This window comes from Nomascus leucogenys, chromosome 20, assembly GCF_006542625.1.
Source record: "Nomascus leucogenys isolate Asia chromosome 20, Asia_NLE_v1, whole genome shotgun sequence".
Classification (NCBI taxonomy): domain Eukaryota; kingdom Metazoa; phylum Chordata; class Mammalia; order Primates; family Hylobatidae; genus Nomascus; species Nomascus leucogenys.
Window position 1 is genome coordinate 78,888,759 of NC_044400.1, and position 20,613 is coordinate 78,909,371.

The window sequence follows — 20,613 nt, forward strand, 5'->3', positions numbered from 1 at the left end:
CAGTTTAACTTTGGAGTTCGTACTCATAACCACCTATGATAAAGGGCCTTGTAGGATGGCTGAAGGAGTCCGGATTGTGACCAGAGGTAAACGCTGACAGATGAAAGAGTCTGAGCAGGGAAATAACAAAATTACTTCAGAAGTGAACATTTCAGGCCAGGTGCAGTGGCTCATGCCTATAATCCCAGCACTTCTGGAGGCCGAGGCAGGCAGACTGCTTGAGCCCAGGAGTTCGAGACCAGCGTGGACAACATGGCAAACACCCAGCTACAAAAATTACCTAGCTGGGTGTTGTGGTGTGCACACGTGTAGTCCCAGCTACTAGGGAGGCTGCGGTGGGAGGATCACCTGAGCCTGGGAGGTCAGTGCTGTAGTGAGCAGTGATCACACCACTGCACTCCAGCCTGTGCGACTCAGCGAGACCCTGTCTCAAAGTAAAAAAAAAAAAAAAAAAAAAGTTAATATTTCATATTGCCCCAAAATAGGATCCCTATCCTGCTTTCTTATCTAATGACAGGCCCCATCGCCCACCCAGGTTTCCCCAAGCCACCCACGTTCAAACTGCTACCAAATCCTTCAGCCCATCTTCCAGACTGGCCAGGTGAGCTTTCCAGAATGCAAATCTAATCATGTCATACATGGCTTCATATACTAAAAGAACTCCTGTAAAAGTATAAATAAATTGTACACCTTAAATCGTGAAGTGTACGGCCTGTGAATCACATCTCAATAAAGAGGTTTAAAAGAAAAATCCTCCATCTCATCCAGCAGATTATCTCCACAGAGTCCTCAAGATTCTCACATCACATCATCCAGGAACTGCCCCTCGGACCCTCCACCACCCCGGTCTCTCACTCAACTGGTGTGGACTTGCTTCTCAGGTGCTCTTATAAGGCTCTGATGCTCTCCACAGCAGTACTTAGCAGGCTTTCTTATTGCCTGGTTTTTTTTGTCCTGCTCACTGTGCATGAAAGAGTTAATGTAGCAGGCCCAAGGCTGCTCTCTCTAGAGGGGCCTGCTTGCAAGGCTGGCCCTGGCTGGCCTCTGGGAACGTGGATTTCAGAAGTGCTCCCATCATTCCCTGATGGACAAGGGTGGTTCACTGTGCCTGTACTGTTTGTGTAAACAACGCGGTTGTGCTGAAACCCTGCCTGTCCTGGAATTCTGGTGTGTGCTAAGCAGAGGGTGCCTAGAGGACCAGACCCGAGTAAAAACCCTGGGCACTGAGTCTCTGATGAGCCTGAACGGAAATGGTGCACAGAGCTTGCTGCGTTTTTATTGCTGAGGACAGAGTGTGCTCTGTGTCACCCTCGTGGGAGGGACAGAGCACACAGAAGCTGGCCTATGGGTTCCTCCATGTTCCGCCTACATCTTCTCCCTTCCGATCTGCCCGTCGGGCTGTGCATCCTCACTACGGCTGCAGTGCGTCCTGCACACGAGGAAGAACAACCTGAAGCCATGTCCCGTGAGTCCTTCCAGGTAATCTCCAAACGCTGGGCTTGCCCTGAGGACTCCCAACATACGATTCCACTAGCTCCTTCAAAGCTTTATCTTTCTACACCTGGAGGCCAACGCAGAACTTGGTACAAGCATAAACCCTCAATGAAAACTTGATGAATAAATAAGTTTGTAAGTTAAAGAACAAATAAATATATTTTAGAAAGGTGGTAAAATTAAAGACGGTTTAGAAGCCAAGACACTGTAAGAAGGAAAAGCAGGCATCAGAATGAGACTCACCTTTGGATGACTGTATCCTCAGCAGAATGTTGGTTATCACTGCCTTTTTCTCCCTGACAGTTGAGGTTAGATATTCATGGTCCAGGAGTTCAAGAAAAAGACGAAGTTCAACTATTAACTCTTCCATTGCTGACAACAAAAGAGAGGAAGGGTATTATTAGACCCAGTGATTTGCAAATGTCAAAGTATGAATGCTGAGTCTTACTTGAAGCATTTCATGCTTAGCTTGATCACTGGATATAGTATTCTGACCTAAAAAAACAAGTTTGCTGAAAGCAGATCCACTAAAAGATTCAAGCATCTTCTTCTTAACAAATGCACTACTCCTTCACTTCTACTTTAAGGCAGCAAAATTCAACTGGGAGAAGCTCCAAAGCCAGGCTGCCAACAGATGGTGTGACAACCCGAAGGCCTGACATCATCATTTGGTGTCAATTCCATGATATTAAATTTCAATGTCAAGAAGAGTTTTCTAATAACCAGCAGGGCATGGTTTCAGAAACTCAACACCCAGCTCTCTGCTTTTGTAAAGCTGGCTCCAGCCCAGGACAACTATGAGCACATTTATGCAGTTAGCACAAAGGATGCCAGATGCTGAGGCTGGTGTAAACACAAGTTCAGGTGCTGACTTCCCACCATGCCTTCTCCTTCTAGGATGATGGTAGACTTGACTTTTCCTCTGATATCCACAAGACTGGAATACTGGCTTAGGTCGGCAGTTTGTAGATGATAATCTTAGCCTCTGGGGATGTGAACTCCTCCTTTCAGGGAGCCCACAAGGCCTGAGGCCCAAACTATTTGCAGAATGCTAAGACATTATTCACCTTTTTCTGCATTAGTGCTGTAAAATGCCAGGGTAAAACTGCTAGCATCTTAGCATGAATCAAGGAAGTGACACCAAACTATCCTAGCGGTCATGATATCCTTCACCATATACTCACAGTTTTTTTTTTTTTTTTTTTTTTTTTTTTTTTTTAAAAAAAACACTACTTGGGCTGGGCACGGTGGCTCACGTCTGTAATCCCAGCACTTTGGGTGACCCAGTCAGACAGATCACCTGAGGTCAGGAGTTCGATACCAGCCTGGCCAACATGGCCATCTCTACTAAAAATACAAAAATTAGCCAGGCGTGGTGGCATGTGCCTGTAATCCCAGCTACTCAGGAGGCTGGGGCACAAGAATCACTTACCTGGGAGGCGGAGGTTGCAGTGAGCCAAGATCGCGCCACTGCACTCCAGCCTGGGAGACAGAGTGAGACTCCTTTTTAAAAAAATAAAAAATTAAAAAAGCCACTTTCACTTAGGAGTGTCTTTGAGAAAGCAGTAAAAAATAATCGCTTTTCTTAAATCTAACCTTTGAAGACACACCTTTTTTTTTTTTTTTTCGAGACAGAGTCTCGCTCTGTCGCCCAGGCTGGAGTGCAGTGGCGCGATCTTGGCTCACCGCAAGCTCCGCCTCCCGGGCTCATGCCATTTTCCTGCCTCAGCCTCCCGAGTAGCTGGGACTACAGGCTCCCGCCACCACACCCAACTAATTTTTTGTATTTTTAGTAGAGACGGGGTTTCACCGTGTTAGCCAGGATGGTCTTGATCTCCTGACCTCGTGATCCGCCCGCCTCGGCCTCCCAAAGTGCTGGGATTACAGGCGTGAGCCACCACACCCAACCAACACACACCTTTTTAATGTATCATTGAACGACATGGGAAGCACGCATGAAGCCCTCCTGCACACGAAATACCACAGTCATCTAGAGAAAAATCACTCTTGTGAGTGTTTGAGTTCCAAGCCACCCAAAGCCACTTGTTGCATGCAGCACCATCTTTACTGGAGAGAGTGAATGACAGGCAAACTGCAATGACTTAGACTTGAGTACCTGGCAGACATGTTCTCAAGAATGAACACATGAGCTCATCACTTCAAGGTAAACAACTGATAGCATTTGTGGCCAAGAATAAAAGTTGAGCTTCCAAGTGAAAAAATAATTTTTGAAACTTTGTATCCACCCCATAACAGCTTACTGCCTCCTAATACTGGAGGCTTTTCTAATGAGATCAGCAGTGACATGAACAAATGTGATTTATATTGCATAATGTCATATGTTGACATTTATTTGGAAGATCTGCACAACTCAGTGAACCATGATGTTACAAAATCACGTATGGGTAAAAGATCCACCTAAAGTGCAAAATAAACTAAACTACTCTAATGTAACAGAGGATGGCATAGCTTCAGATGCCACATCACAACTAACCGTTAGGAAACTGCCACTTGTCAAGTTTTGGTGTAGTATCAAAGAAGAATGTCTACAATTTTCTGAAAAGGCTACTGAAAAACTTCCCAACCACCTATCGTGGGAAGTCAGATTTTTTTTTTTTTTTTTTTTTTTTTTTGAGACACAGTCTTGCTCTGTTACCCAGGCTGGAGTGCAGTGGTGCAATCTCGGCTCACTGCAAGTTCTGCCTCCTGGGCTCACGCCATTCTCCTGCCTCACCCTCCTGAGCAGCTGGGACTAGAGGCACCTACCACCATGCCCAGCTATTTTTTTTTTTTTTTGTATTTTTAGTAGAAACAGGGTTTCGCCATGTTAGCCAGGATGGTCTCAATCTCCTGACCTCATGATCCGCCTGCCTCGGCCTCCCAAAGTGCTGGGATTACAGGCGTGAGCCACCACACCCAGCCCAGATTTTCTTCACGTACTTCCACCATAATATCTCACACAGTCTGAGTGAAGAAGTAAATATGAGAATCAGCTATGTTCTAGGCCAGATACTAAAGATACTTGCAAAAGTCTAAAACATTGCTACTCTTCTAATTATCATGTTTTGGTAAATGCAGTTACTTTTCATAAATATATATTATTATGTTAACGTAATAGGTTTATTGATATTTTAATGAATAAATATCTTAAAATTTGCCAATTTTAACTCTAATATGGTAAGTACCTACAGATATAATCATATAAATAAAGCTCTTTAAGGTCTTCAAAATATATTTTGAGACCAAAAAGTTTGAGATCTGAGATCTGCTGAGATGTAGGCAATTACTTTAAGATCTTCATTCATTTATTCATCATTTACCTATTGTCAGTCATATAGGTCACGCATCTCAACTGACAAAAGCATAATGAAAATGATTCATGCAAAAAACCTAAGCAAAAAAGTTTGAGAGCCGCTGGTCTGTGGGATTCTTCTAAATCTGCTATTCTGTAAGGGTCTACAACATCCTTCGGGATTAAAGATCCATACTGAGGCTGCCGTGTACCATCAAAGCTCTCATCATTTTAGGTAAGTGGGAGAGAAATGATAAATGAGCTTAAAGTAGGTGGATGTGGCACAGCAGTTCACGCTTCCCAGCTGGGCAATTTTCCCTTCTATGAAATGAAGAAGTTGGACTAAGTACACCTTTCAATTAAGGTCTTTTTCATTAACCAATTTCTTGGTTCTAAGCAATCTCATCTATACTTTAAAAATGGACCAGGTATGTTGGCTCATGCCTGTAATCCCAGCACTTTGAGAGGCTGAGGCAGGAGGATCACTTGAGCCCAGGAGTTCGAGGCTGCAGTGAGCCATGACTGAGTCAACGCGCTCCAGCCTGGGTAACAGAGTGAGACCCTGACTCTCAAAAAAAAAAAAATGGAGGTGGGGGGGGTGGGATGGGGGACTGACACCATCATTCAAAATGTCAAAAGGTAGAAAATGAATGACAAATGAATGGATAAATGAAACGTGATATATACATACAATGAAATATAATTCATCCATTAAAAGGAAAAAAATTCAGATACGTGCCGCAACATGAACAAACCTTGAAGACATTATGTTAAAATAGACAAAAAGAGGCAAATATTACGAGTCTACTTATATGAAGTACTTAGAGTAGTCAAATTCATAGAGGCAGAAAGTAGAAGAGTGGTTACCAGGGGCCAGTGGTGGGGAGAATGTAGGGTTATTATTTAATGGGGTTCAGAGTTAACAGTTTGGGATGATGAAAATGTTCTGGAAATGGATGGTGACTATACCTAATGACACTAAATTTTATACTCAAAAAGGGTTAAAAAGGTAAAATGTATGCTATGCATATTTAACTTAAAAAAGGAAAGAGATTTTACTTGGGTTCCACCTAACAGCATGGAAATATCTGAAGAGAACCCAAGGATGTATCGATCCTAACTTGCCACCTAAAACCTGAGCTCCCTCTACAGTGCGACCATGAGGCCTCTGCGCAAAACCCTCCAGAGCCTGGGAGTTTGTCGTGGCCCTGGCCAAGGTACCTGCCCGTCCTCTCCTCTGAGAACAGCAGCCTCAACCACAAGGGGGACTTTCAGCAGCCACTGCTATACTGCAAGGCCCTGCACACCACCTCCCACTACTAGGTTATGGTTAATTGGACGGCCCGATTCCAAGACGGTCAATCAGATCTTCCATTCCTCTATCTTTTGCCTGAAGACTAAGAAACAGGATTCGGTTGGGATGGTCTCTTGAACTGAAAATGTAGAAATGCAGCAACCAGGGCAAGTGCAAGTACACGGGTGCAAAGGACAGAAGCCAGCACCGGAGGACGAACACACAGAGGTGACACCCTCAGAAGCTGGCACACTCAGAGGCAGGCAGCCCCGCAAGACAGGAAGTGTCTCAGACGCCGACCATGCTCCTGGGGCTTTCCCGGGCCTGTTGTTAGCTACTCGGAAAACTGGGCTGCACTTGAATTGCAAGAAATATTTGTATCCTTCTAATAAATTTTCATTTCATTGTGTTGTTGTTAAGCTAATCTGTGTGGTTTTCTGTTCACCTGAAACTAACCAAAAGATTCTCAAAACACAGCCCTCTAGCACCTCAGAAAGCGAAACACTCCCATAGCAGAGAGTTGTAATTGTTAGAAAAGCTCCTCCTTTTTGGGATCTTCACAGACTAAATAAACCATATTTTCTACTTGACAGTCTTTCCAAATACTTAATACTCATCCCCTCTTTCTTCCAGCCTTCTCTAATTAAACACCCCAGTTGGCTCCCCCTCACTGAAGTCTTCCCTAATTACCAAAATTCACTCCTCTTGTAGCAGCTGTACTGATGACTGGATACTTAGTGACCTTAAGGTTTATTTGGGTTTTTGTGGGTTTTTTTTTCCCTCAAGGTAGCTAGTCAGCTGGTTAAAGGCAGGTGTCATCCCATGTTTATCTCCAAACACCTGACAGCAGCCTAGCGGTACATTCTGCACAGGAGGCATGCAAAGGTTTTCGAATGAGTGACTTCTAGAGGAAGAGAATGACCATTTTCTGACAACAGATGCTGTGAAAGGCATTGTGCTGGCATCTACATACGATACCACATTTGATTCTCACAAGAACCCAGCGAAACTGCGCATCATCTACAGCAGAGGAATAAGAACTCCAGTGTCAGCTTTTAGTCTGCTTTTCTTTAAGGGAATCCTCACATAGCAATTACAAGTGCCAGGCACTGTTCTAAGCCCATTACATATATGAACCATGTGCTCTTCACAACATTGCTAGGAGGCACGTACTGTTATTACCCCCATGTTGCAGGTGAGGAAACAGACACAGAAAGGCCGCCCACGGTCACCAAGCCTCTCCAGTTGATAATCTGCTCACAGTCACATAGCTAGAACATCAATAACACAGTAAGAATCTGAACTCAGATCTGAGTCCAAAAGCCCTGCTTTGAACATTTCATAATTCCACAGATTGTTTTCAGAGAGAACCCTAGTCTGATGAGCTGTTATACCCATTTTGTATTTAAAAAGAGCAATAGTGTGACCAAATAAAATTTAGTCCTCGAAAAAAATTAAGGAAAATGAACAAGAAATGTCAACACAGACTAGAGAGTAACCTTAGAGAGAAGCACAATTCTTCGCTGAGCTGCCTGGCCCCCCCATATCGCCAGTTCCCAGGACGCAGGTGCAGCTCCTGGTGCATCTCTGTATCTGTGCTGGTGCCTGACTATGTTCAACATAAACCAAGGGCTCAGAACACGCACATGGAAGCAGTGAGCACAAACACACATGGCTGGTGGGCGTGGCGTACCAAAAGCTCACTCCGGCGCCAAAGCAAGAAGGGCAGAAGTTCTTGCAACCAATTCTCCATTTTAAACTTTTAATACAAACATGTCTTTCCCCTTAAGATCTAAGGGGAATAACCAACACACACTCTGGAGATTTTCCTATAAATAAAGGTCTGGTGAAGTATGTGTGCCTGAGCAGGGAGTGGCATCGCACTACTCCGGTCTGTGGGCACAAGCAGGTGTGGGACACCCACGTCTCCTCTCTGCCCTCCAGAGCTATTGCTGTTTCTTACCAACTGTGCAATAGGCTCTCTGGAAGATCCAGGAGTCCAGGCATTCGGATCCAGTTTCCACGGATATATTCCAAGAGTAGCTTTCCCCTTATGCCACCCCAGACTTATCTTCACCATCCACCTTTCCACTGCCCAACACAGGCACTACCTATCCTTCTATCAAGAGGAGGAGCTGCTTCTCCAAGGTCAAGTACAACACCTGCCCTTGTTTTCCTCCAGGGCCTCCAGCCAAATCTCCCTTTACAATACAGGCTCTCCTATTTTCCCCTAGAAAGTACTGTGGCCTCTGAAGCTCCTTACCGATGTTTAATAGAAAGCTCCGGCTACCGTCAAGTACTGACCGCGTACCAGGCAATAGGCTAAGTGCTTTACAGACATCTTAACTAATCTTCATAATAACCTTTCAAGATAGACACTGTTTTCACCATTTTTACAAGTGGAGAAATTGGTACTAAGAAAGGTTACATTTTTGCCTAAGGTCACACAGTTAAAAATAAGAGCCAGAATGGGAATCAGAACCAGCTGTCACTACTTTTTATACGGTAACACTAACTCTCTAAATTTTGCTCCGGTGGAAGAAGCTCCTAATGCCTCTTAGGTTACATCCCTCATAGGTTACATTCAAATAACCTATCTCCCACCACACAGGACAGGCTAGCTACACAAGTTATATCCCTCAAGCTCATTACTCAAATTGTGTTTGACATGATTATTTTACTAATAGTTCTTACACTAAAAAACGAAATCTTTGAATTGGAAGAACAGCTGTAGATAGTTCACCCAACTTCCTCGATGTACTGAGGAGAAACTGAGGCTCAGGGAACTGGAAAGACTGAAGCAAGGGCCCAGCCCACTCACCTCTCCCTTCTGCACAGCCCAAAGACTGGCCAGAGGGTTCTGCACACAGGACAATAACCAGTCACATTCCAGTATCCAAAATAACTGTCTGCATTTTATCTCATCTGAGCCTCACAATCTTATCATCGTTGAGATATTACAGACAGTAGGAATCAAAGGAAGAGAGGTGATGTGGCTGCCCCAAGGCAGCAAGCTAACAAGAGCCATATCTACATTTGAACCACCTCCTCTATTCGACACCCCAGCCCTGACACCTGCTGCCCTGTTCTGGACAGAATGGCGAGGTCACCAAACACAGACTGGCATCATGGACACAGGAATAAATCACTGAATTCCAGAAAAAATTTTTTTGCCCCAAACACCCACACCAAACAAAAGATCTGACCACAGAATTTAGCATTCCCAAAGCAACGGCAAAATTACCTGGAGGCATTTCTGGATATATTTTATACATTAGAAAAGCAAAACTCCCTTCTTCCTAGCAAAAGGCCTCTTTGGACTAATTAATTATCTCTGCTTGCTTGCTTTTTGTGTGTGTGTGTGAGACAGGGTCTCTCTCTGTTGCCCAGGCTGGAGTGTAGTGATGCGATCACATATCACACCTTACACTCCCAAACAGCTGGGACTGCAGGCACGAACCACGACGCCCAGCCAATTTTTTTTAATTTTTTGAAGAGACAGGGTCTCACTATTTGCCAGACTGGTCTTGAACTCCTGGGCTAAATTGATCCGCCTGCCTCGGCCTCCCAAAGTGCTGGGATTCCAGACATGCGCCCCGCCACCCAGCCTTTCTGCTTTCTCTCACTCAAGTGTTATATCCCACAGCCCTAAATAAGCAAGGGAAATAAGAATTAGAACTAGACATCCCAGGAGACAAAGAATTCAACAAAGCAAACACACTTCCTGCTTCACCAATCCCTTCACTATTTACAGAAAATCTCTGGCTCAGGCTGGGCAGTGAGTTCATTTATTTCAACAAAATCAAAGAAATGGCTTATGGTTTGTGGGAACCAAAACTACTTTAAAGGAATTTTCTTTATTTACCTTCATGACTCAATCACGGACTTGAAAGCTAGGAGGGACCCTGGAGCCCAAATGCCTTTTTTTTTTTTTTTTTTTTTTTTGAGACGGAGTCTCACTCTGTCACCCAGGCTGGAGTACAGTGGCACAATCTTGGCTCACTGCAATCCGTGCCTCCTGGGTTCACGCAATTCTCCTGCCTCGGCCTCCCGAGTAGCTGGGATTACAGGCACCCGCCACCACGCCCGGCTAATTTTTGTATTTTTAGTAGAGATGGGGTTTCACCATGTTGGTCAGGCTGGTCTGGAACCCCTGACCTGATGATCCACCCACCTAGGCCTCTCAAAGTGCTGGGATTACAGGCGTGAGCCACCACACCCGGCCCAAATGCCTTTATTTCACAAGTGCAGTAACTGAAGCCCAGAGAAGAAAGGCGGCCTGAAGTCACAAAGCATTGGTAAAGGGGTGAGACCAGGAACAGGGTGACCAGACCGCCAGTCAAAGGGTTCCTTGCTGTGCATGGAACTATCTTCCTCACACAGGAACTGCAAGAGTGAGGAGGCTAAAGCACCCTCTGTCTCCGCTCTCCTACAAACCCGAGAAAGAAATGTCTACTGTCACTGGCTCTGAGAAAACACTATTAACTACCCATCACTTCCTGCTGCATCTGAGAAACACCGGGAAAGTTGCCACGGGCGACAGGCTCTGCAGAGGCTGCCACGTCCATATTCCCCACAGGCTTCCCACTTTACTGATGTGCAAAACACCTATTGCTATTTGCATCCTGAATTACACTCAAGGGCCTTGCTGCACAACCAAGACAGTTGCTGGTGGCCTTTTCATTTCCTTTCTGTTTTTATCTGTGATCCTTCCCATATGGTTCTTCCCTTCAAATTTCTAACCTGCTACAGAAACTCCCAGGACCTAGACCCAGGCAACTCCCCATTATCTAATCTAAATTGGGGGGTGGGAACAGTATGAGCATTTTCCCAATGCTCCTGCTCCCTCTGTACGTCCCCGCTCCCCTGTCTAGTCTATACCACTCATCCCCCAGCACTCCAACCTGCTGGCCCTCATGGGGTGACCCTCTGATAGCATCCTCCACTTGAGTCAAGGCTACCTCTCCTGCCAGGCACCCCCACACAGCATCACCTCCCTGACCTCTCCTCACCCCTCTGAATTCTGCCAATGCCAATGAGCACAGCTCACATCCCACCTCTCGGTGAAGCCGTCCCTGATCATTCTATCCCTGCCAATGCCACTCATTTGGCCCTCATCCTCCAATGCTCCTTAGAAACCTGGACTCTGGGCCAGGCGCGGTGGCTTGCACCTGTGATCCCAACACTTTGGGAGGACGAGGTGGGCAGATCACCTGAGGTCAGGAGTTCGAGACCAGCCTGGCTAAGATGGCGAAACTCTATCTCTACCAAAAATACAAAAATTAGCCGGGCATAGTGGCACATGCCTGTAGTCCCAGCTACTCAGGAGGCCAAGGCAGGAGAATCACTTGAATCCAGCAGGTGGATTATAGTGAGCCAAGATCACGCCACTGCACTTCAGCCTGGGCAACAGGGCGAGACTCCATCTCAAAAAAAAAAAAAAAAAAAAAAAAGTAAAAGAAACCTGGACTCTGTCACCACATAAACCTGGATCCACATCCCAGCTGATCCCAGCTGATTCTTCCTAGTTGTGTGACCCTGGGTAAGTAGCCCCCCCAAATTATCTCACCCTTAAAGCGAGATGGATATTATATATCTCAGTATCATTATGAGGATTAAATGAGCTAACACGTATGCATAGCCAAGCATTTCATCAGTGGTAACTATGACTGTCATTATTAGCACATGTTCATCTTGTTAGAACTTCACTTTAAGACACAGGATCCATGAATGCAGTCAATGAACACGACCCCATACCTCCTGTCCTCTAAAACTATGAAGTCCTAAAGTAAGTACCACACCCTCCACAAGAAAAGTCATGACAGACTCTTCTGTGCAACTCTGTGCAGATATGCTTGAAACTAGCTTAAACAGATAATTAATTTCATAAGAAATTTCGTAAGAAAAAAATAATTTACCAGAATTACCCTCACAAAAAAACAAAAAACAAAAAAAAAACACCAGACACAGGTAGTTTTACAGGGGAATTCTACCAAACCTTAAACACCAAGGCTACTGCATAAATTGTTCCAGAGGATAAAATACACAGAAAATAACCAAATTCTTTTTTTTTTTTTGAAGCAAATATAAATGTGGTATCTAAACCGAATAGAGATGGCACAAAAAAGAAAACCAAAGACCACTTTTACTTATATCAGTGCAAATATCCTAAATAAAATATTAGCAAACAGAAGCCAACACATTAATACCATGCCCTTACCAAATGAGATTCACTCTAGAAATGCAGGCTGGGCACAGTGGCTCACACCTGTCATCTCAGCACTTTGGGAGGCCGAGGCAGGTGGATCACGAGGTCAGAAGATCAACACCATCCTGGCCAACAAACATGGTGAAACCCCGTCTCTACTAACAATACAAAAATTAGCTAGGCGTGGTGGCGTGTGCTTGTAATCCCAGCTACTCAGGAGCCTGAGGCAGGAGAATCGCTTGAACCTGGGAGGCGGAGGCTGCAGTGAGCCAAGATAGAGCCACTGCACTCCAGCCTGGTGACAGAGCAAGACTCCATCTCAAAAAGAAATGCAAAGGTGATTCAAAATTAGAAAATCTACTAATAGGCCAGGCGCAGTGACTCACACCTCTGGGAGGCCTAGTCAGGCAGATTGCTTGAGCCAGCGAGTTTGAGACCAGCCCGGACAACATGGTAAAACCCCATCTCTACAAAAAATACAAAAATTAGCCAGATGTGATGGTACATACCTGTAGTCTCAGCTACTTAGGCGGCTGAGGTAGGAGGATAACCTGAGCCCAGGGGGGTTGAGGTTACAGTGAGCCATGATCGCATCACTGCACTCCAGCCTGGGCAACAGAGTGAGACCCTATCTCAAAAAAAAAAAAAAAAAAAAAAAAGAGGAGGAGGAGGAAAGACAGAAAGAAAATCTACTGATATATTCACCATATTAATACATCTAATGAGAAGATAATGCAATTGTTCCACAGATCATGAAAAAGCCTTCAACAAAATTTAATAATCATTCCTGATATTTTTAAGTCAATACACTTGGAATTGATAGGCACTTAACTTGATAAAATACATGTACTAAGATTAAAACACCGACACCCAAAAAACCAGGATCTTATTTAATGAGGAAACACCTCAAGAATTCCCAGTAGGGTCAGAAACAAGTCAAAGAGGCCCATTTCCCTCACTACTTTTAACCCTGTAGGAGAAGTGTTAGTCAAGGCAATAAGAAAAAGCAATTAGAAACTTAAAAAAAATTATTTCTATTGGCAGCTGATGTGAAAGTAAACCTGGTAAAGCAGGAGACATGAAAACTATAGCTTTCTGCATGCTTATTTTATATTAAACAATAAATAGCTAGAAGATATCATGGAATACCAGCACCCATTTATAAAACAATAAAAAAGTAAACTACTTTAAATAATTTAGCAAGAAATGTGCAAAACTTACATAGGGAAAACTTAAAACTTGATTGAAAGATGAAGAAGTAAACTTGAACAAATGGAAAGATGTCCCCTTGCCTTTGGATAGGACAACTTAACAGCAAAAAGATGTCAATTCTCCCCAGGTCAACAAATATATTTAGGGTAATAGCAATAATATACTGAAATTGTTTGGATGTCCCCTCCAAATCTCATGGTGAGATGTAATCCCCAGTGTTGGGGGTGGGGCCTGGTGGGAGGTGTTGGGTCATGGGGGCGGGTCCCTCGTGGCTTGGTGCTGTCCTTGCAATAGTGAGTGAGTCCCACTCAGGAGATATGGTTAAGTGTGGGGCAGCTCCCCCACTCCCTCTCTTGCTCCTGCTCTGTCATGTGAGACGCCTGCTCCCCCTTCACCTTCCATCACGACTGGAAGCTTCCTGAGGCCTTCCCAAAAGCTGAGCAAATGTCGGCACCATGCTTGTAAAGCCTGCAGAACTATGAGCCAATTAAATCTCTTTTCTTTAGAAATTACCCAAGTTCAGGTATTTCTTTATAGCAATGCGAGATAGGCCTAACCCATACACCAACAAATTTTGTTTTGTTTTGTTTCTGGAACTAAACAAATTGATTCTAAATTTCATATGGGAAAAATAAGAATGCAGAGATGTCTAAGAACAATGAAGAGGGAATAGCCAGCCCTGCCAACTATTTAAAAATAATAAAGGCTCATCAATAAAACAATTTGATACTAACATATTTAAATTCCCAGTCGGATCCATAGAACAGAATAAAAAGTCCAGTAATAGACCCAAATACACACAGAAATGTAAGAAAAATGGTCGTCTTAATAACGGGTTGGGACAACTGGTAACTATTTGGGAAAAAGAAAAGATGAAACTCAACCTTACATACACCAGAAAAACTCTAAAGATATTTGAGAACCCAAACAGAAAAAAATGAAACAACTCAAGTTCTAGAAGAAACAGATTAATTCTTTTATAACCTGGGTGTGGGAAAAGATTTTCTAATTCTGACTCAAAATCAGATGTAAAAAGAAAAGATTGATCAATGTGCCTACATAAAGTATGAGCTCCTGGAGAATGACAAACATGGATTACGGACTCCTATCCCCTACCCTGCCTAGCAGTGAACTCATACACACGGTGCATTCCCTAAACTTCTTGGCCCACCACACCTCTGTGCTTTATGCTGACTCTCCCCAGAGGAGAGGCTGGGTCAATGGTTAGACCTTTCTTTGACAAAGGCAGGACGCTGGAGAACTGTTTCACAAAAGCTCGTCTCATCGCTCATCTAGATTTCAGGCTCCAGTTAAGAAACAGTTCTCAAACCATGACCAACCTGCTTTCCAGAAAAATCACGCTGGTTTGCTACATTCTTTTCAGTGACTTCTCCAGATCCTGTATAAAAATCTTAATTAACGTAGACTCTGCTTATTTTCTAGATTGTCTCTTTCCACTCTGCTTATGTGTCACACTTCAGCCCTTCTCAATCCCTCGGTTTCCCACAAATATCATGCCTGCTTCTGCCCCAGGCCTCTGCACGTGCCACTGCTCTCTGCCCGGTATGCTTAACCCCGTGTGTCCCTGCCTTGTCCCACACACACATCACTACCACACCTTCCTTCACCTGGCTGTCTCACTGAGGTGCTACACTTCAAGACTCAGCTGCATCACCCCCACCTCAGGCCGACCATCACTGCATCTCTCCTGCTATGCTGTAATGATGGGCTAATTTGTCTATCTCCTCCACTAGCCAGTAGATAGTTGGAAGATAGGGACCACTGTGTGACTTCTCTCTTTGCCCAGAATGTCAAGCACGATGCCTGATGTGGAAACAAGAACACGACACTCAGCATATGTTTGGTGAATTAATTCACTTTTATGTTTCCAGTTCTCCATAACAGACAACATTCCTGAGATCTGCTTTAAAGAGAAAATTGCAGAGAAAGATGCCGTGGATTGTCCTCTCATACTTAGTAACTATGTCTTTTGTGATAGTCTCAGAATATACAAAAATTAGTGGTGAAAGACTAATTCTGATGAGTTCCTTTTCTCGAGCAAGTTGATCACCACCTGTTCAGGGCCCTCTCTGTGTGAGAATACTCGGTGTTCCAAAGGGAATCAGAACTTGTGTGGCACCAAAGCAAAGGAGCCGTGTTCAAGCATGGTCCTTGCATATTTTCCCTTATAGGGTTACAGCTCAGACTCTCCATGCAGACTCTTCCAATTATTTCCACAGGCCTCCGCAGATCATCCAAATGGGCTGCTTAAAGGTAGATCTAAGAAATCTCAGAAAAAGCAGCATAGCCTTAGGCAGTGTCTGGTTGGAAAGCTTCCCTCAGCTGGACTGCATCTAAAATTCTTTTTGATGACCATTATTTGAACGACTGGATGACTTTGAATACAAGTCATTAAACTTCTTTGATTCCCAGTTCCGTAATGTATAATGTGGGGATAATAACAGTTATGTGCCTACCAAGGCTACAATGAAGATCCAAGGACTGATGTAAATAAAAACCCCTGACTTTGGAGACACTCAATTTACAGTAGTTTAATTTGCATCTAAAAAGGGAAAGCAAATCAAATCTATTTATAGCTCTCCAGTGTCTGAACAGAACCTGTGATAAACACCGTGCAGTTTCAGCACTGACTCTGAAAGTTGGATCTTTAAAAGCTTTCTCAATATCCCAAAGGAAAGTCTGTGTTTATGAAAGGGATCTGTGCATGTGTGTATATTCTAGGTCCTTAGAATGTTCCTTTCTGAATTATAAGGAGCCAGCAAGGAGTCTTCAAAGGAGCTGGTGTAAACTCCACAGAACACATTACTTCAGGAAATTAGCACGACCCTTAGAAGTCAGATTAATCAATGGATGGACATACAAGCCCTGATGGAAAATATCCTTCTATTGTTCTGTAGAAGGCAAAAAACAGGACCTAGATCTGACTATGGTTTTTTTTGCTCATCATAATAATATACAGAACCTGATAATGGGTTACAGAAGCCAGACCTCCTGATGCCTAGGCTGGGAGAAGCTTATTGACATAACCCAAGCTGGTTGCTAACAAAAGCTTTAAATACGATATCGAAAGCACAGTGTTTCCATTCCATTTAGAGAAGGTCAATTTAGTTCAGTAACAACTTATTAAACACTATGTTCACAACACTGAACTCAGAATTTAAAAACAAGTGAGATGCTATCCCTGACATCCAAGGGCTCACAACCTAGAACAGCAGATACATACCTGGACTCACAGAACCCTTCTTCTAGGAAAGGAAGAATCACAAAAGGTTTCTAGAAAAAATGGCATTGATGGATCTCCACTTTTGAAAAGATCCTTCCAGAGGCAGCTTTAAAGATGAACTGGTGGAGTGGGAGACTGGAGTAGGAAGGGGCACACCAGTCAAGAGAGGGCAAAGAATGATAGGAACAGGAGAATGGAAAGAGGAAATGCAAATTTACACTCTACTGTCAGCTATTTTGAACATTCACTAAAAACAAGAACAATGAAGTCATTGCAAAATATTTGGGTATCTAAGTGTGAGGTATCCAATAATAAGCAAAGCAAATGTGATCCCAAGTTAGAGACAAACAGTCAAACAGTATGCAAATAAATAAAAACAGGCAGAAATGACGATGGGTGTTACAGGAAAATGCATCTAACCAACAATTTTATGTCTAATTTTCAAAATCTCTGATTTTCTACTCTTACAAATCAGTTAAGCTAAAATAAATCAAAGTTGTAACAAAGCCACCAATATAACGTTAAAAAGTATTCAAATGTAAAACCAATTGAACCAAAAATAGGATAATGATGTAACCATTTGGAATGAGCATTTATGAGGCTTTAAATCATTTTTATATTACTATTTTAAGGATCAGTGCTGCCAGCACTGCAAACTTACTCAGAATATTCACGTATGCATATACTCTTACTGGGCAACACATGGTTTCAGTATTTTCTTAGACACAAAGGAGGAATTTGTCTTTCTTCTGGCTCAGCACTATTATGCTATTATAGTTTTTTAAATTGTCATACTATTTGTTTTTATTTCATAAAGAACAATTTTTTTTTTTTTGAGAGGGAGTCTTGCTCCATTGCCCAGGCTAGAGTGCAGTGGCACAATCTCAGCTCACTGTAACCTCTGTCTCACAGGTTCAAGCGATACTCCTGCCTCAGCCTCCTGAGTAGCTGAGATTATAGGCGCACGCCACCACGCCCAGCTAAGTTTCGTATTTTTGGTAGTGACAGGGTTTCACCATGTTGGCCAGGCTGGTCTCCATTCCTGGCCTCAAGTGATCTGCCTACCTCGGCCTCCCAAAGTGCTGGGATTACAGGCATGAGCCACCACGCCCAGACCCATAAAGAACAATTATTAATTTCAGGAATGCTTTGTTTTGACACAAAAACTTGGATTTTCAAAAATGAAATTGTGACATTTTAGAAAAACAAGTTATTTAATATACAGAAACGACATTATGATTCACCTAAATGCACCAAAACACAAAGTCTCTTAACTGCTGTTCCTTCCCCAGCAACTCTCCTCACCCCTTCTGATATAAATAATACATTTCCACCTGCTCTGAATGTGTGGCTAGGAGGCTACTCGCCAATAAATCCTGAACTCCTCCTCTTACAAGGATCAGTAACGAGACAAGGGACATGGGTACACAGGTACAGACATTAATATGACCATAAGGAAATATTATGAACAGCTTTATGCCCACAAATTCAACAACATAGATGAAATGGGCAAATTCCCTAACAGATGCAAACTTTCAGAAACAGAAAAGAAGAAACAGACTATCTGAATAGCTCTATATTAAAGAAAACTCCAGCCCCAGACAGCTTCACTAGTGAATTCTAGCAAATATTTCAGGAGAGGTAATACCAATTTTCTACAAACTCTTACAGAAAATTAAAGGGAAGGGCCAGCAAACAACTCAGAAAAAAGACATTACAAGGAACCAAAACATATAATACACCTCATGAACACAGACAGAAAAATCATTAACAGAATTTTGTTTTTTGTTTTTTTTTTTTTGAAACAGAGCCTCATTCTGTTGCTCAGGCTGGAGTGCAGTGGCATGATCTCGGCTCACTGCAACCTCCGCCTCCCAAGTTCAAGAGATTCTCCAGACTCAGCCTCCCAAGTAGCTGGGATTACAGGTGCCCACCACCACGCCTGTCTAATGTTTGTATTTTTTATTAGAGACGGGGTTTCATCATGTTGGCCAGACTGGTCTCGAACTCCTGACCTCACATGATCTGCCCACCTCAGCCTCCCAACGTGCTGGGATTATAGGCATGGGCCATTGTGCCTGCCATTAACAAAATTTTTAGCAAATTAAATTAAATAATATCCAAAAAGGATAACACATTAAGACCAAATGGAGTTTACCCTTGGAATTCAAGGTTGGTTTAACACTGGAAAATCATTAAGTATAATTCACCATATTAACAGACATGAAAATGAGGAATACAGGGGGAATGTCTTCTAGTAAATCTAATAAGAGGCATCTGTCTGTAATCCCAGCACTTTGGGAGGCTAAGGAGGGTGGGTCACGAGGTCAGGAGATCGAGACCATCCTGGCTAACATAGTGAAACCCCATCTCTACTAAAATTACAAAAAATTAGCCAGGCATGGTGGCACATACCTGTAGTCCCAGCTACTTGGGAGAGGAGGCTGAGGCAGGAGAATCGTTTGAACCTAGGAGGCGGAGGTTGCAGTGAGCCAAGATCGCGCCACTGCACTCCAGCCTGGGTGACAGAGTGAAACTCCATCTCAAAAAAAAATAAAATAAAATAAAAACTAAAGTTTTTCATATTCTTTATCTCACTTTATGATTAAAACTCATCAAACTGTATTCTTTAAATATGGGAAGTTTATTGTATATCAATTGTACCTCAATGAAGCGTTTTTTTTAAAAAAAAAAAAAAAGAACAATTGAAAAGTGAAAGAAAAGGAAAAAAACAACCTAGTACCACTTTCAATAGTATTAAAATATGTGAAATATATTAGGATAAATTTAACAAAGTATGTAAAAAGATCTATAAACTGACAACTATGAGATGTTGTTAAGAAAACACCAGTCTATGTCTGGTGGGAGGACCGTAAATAAAAACAGAGATACTATATTTTGAAGAATCCCTACTGCTAAAATAATAATTATCCCCCAAATCCATCTGTAGATGCAACACAATCTCAATCAAGATCCCAGAAGCAATTTTTGTTAAAAAAAAAAAAGGCCAATTCTAAAATAGACAAAAATGAAAAGAACAAAGAACTAGAACACAAAATGGCCGAACAATGTGGAGAAAAAAAGAACAATGCTGGAACACTTCTATTACCTAGCTTCAAGGCTTACAATAAAGCTACAATTATCAATATGGTATGGTATTGGTGTTAGGATAGATTGGTTAAACAGAACAAAGTCCAGATATTCACCCACACATAAATGGTCAATTGACTTTTGACAAAGATGCCAAGATAATGCAATGGGAAAAAAAACAGTCCTTGGAACAAATGATGCTGAACAATTGGATGTCAGTATGGGGAAAACTAAACTCTACTCCTTACGTTGTACCAAATACAAGAATTACTTAAATAGATCGGACCTAAACATAAAAGATAAAACTATAAGACGTCTCAATGAAAACATAGGCAAAAATATTTATGACTCTGGAGGTAGGCTGAGATTTCTTGCAGCAGAAGTACTAATATCTAAGAAAAAAGTTAATAAATTGAACTTTTTAAAAGAAATCTTTAAGAAAATCAGAAGAAAATATCTGCAATACACATTTCATGACACAACACTTGTAACAATACACTGAATACCAAAACACATGAAGACAAACAACCTAACAAAAAATGGGCAAAGTAGTTACAGACGTTTCAGGAATGGCCAATAAGCACATAAAAATATGCTAAGCACATAAAATATGAGTCACCAGGTTAATGCAAATTAAAATCACAATGAGATGCCCTGATACATCCACCAGAATGATTAAAATTCAAATGACTCATCATATCAAGCCTTAGCAAAACTGGAGAGCAACTAGAATCCTCCCGCTTTCCTGGTGGGAAGGCACAGTTTGGCAGTTTTTTGTA

At 42.6% G+C, this 20,613-nt stretch overlaps 1 protein-coding gene across 2 annotated transcripts in view; it reads right to left on the minus strand.

Moving 5' to 3' along the window:
- Positions 1-20,613, minus strand: part of AFAP1 (actin filament associated protein 1) — a 177,243-nt gene that overhangs the window by 108,162 nt on the left and 48,468 nt on the right. For both annotated transcript variants that reach the window (XM_030801160.1, XM_030801159.1), the window contains exon 2: positions 1,738-1,866. In XM_030801160.1, the coding sequence (XP_030657020.1) occupies positions 1,738-1,864 (127 nt within the window). In that variant the 5' untranslated portion in view covers positions 1,865-1,866. The remainder of the gene's footprint in view (positions 1-1,737; positions 1,867-20,613) is intronic.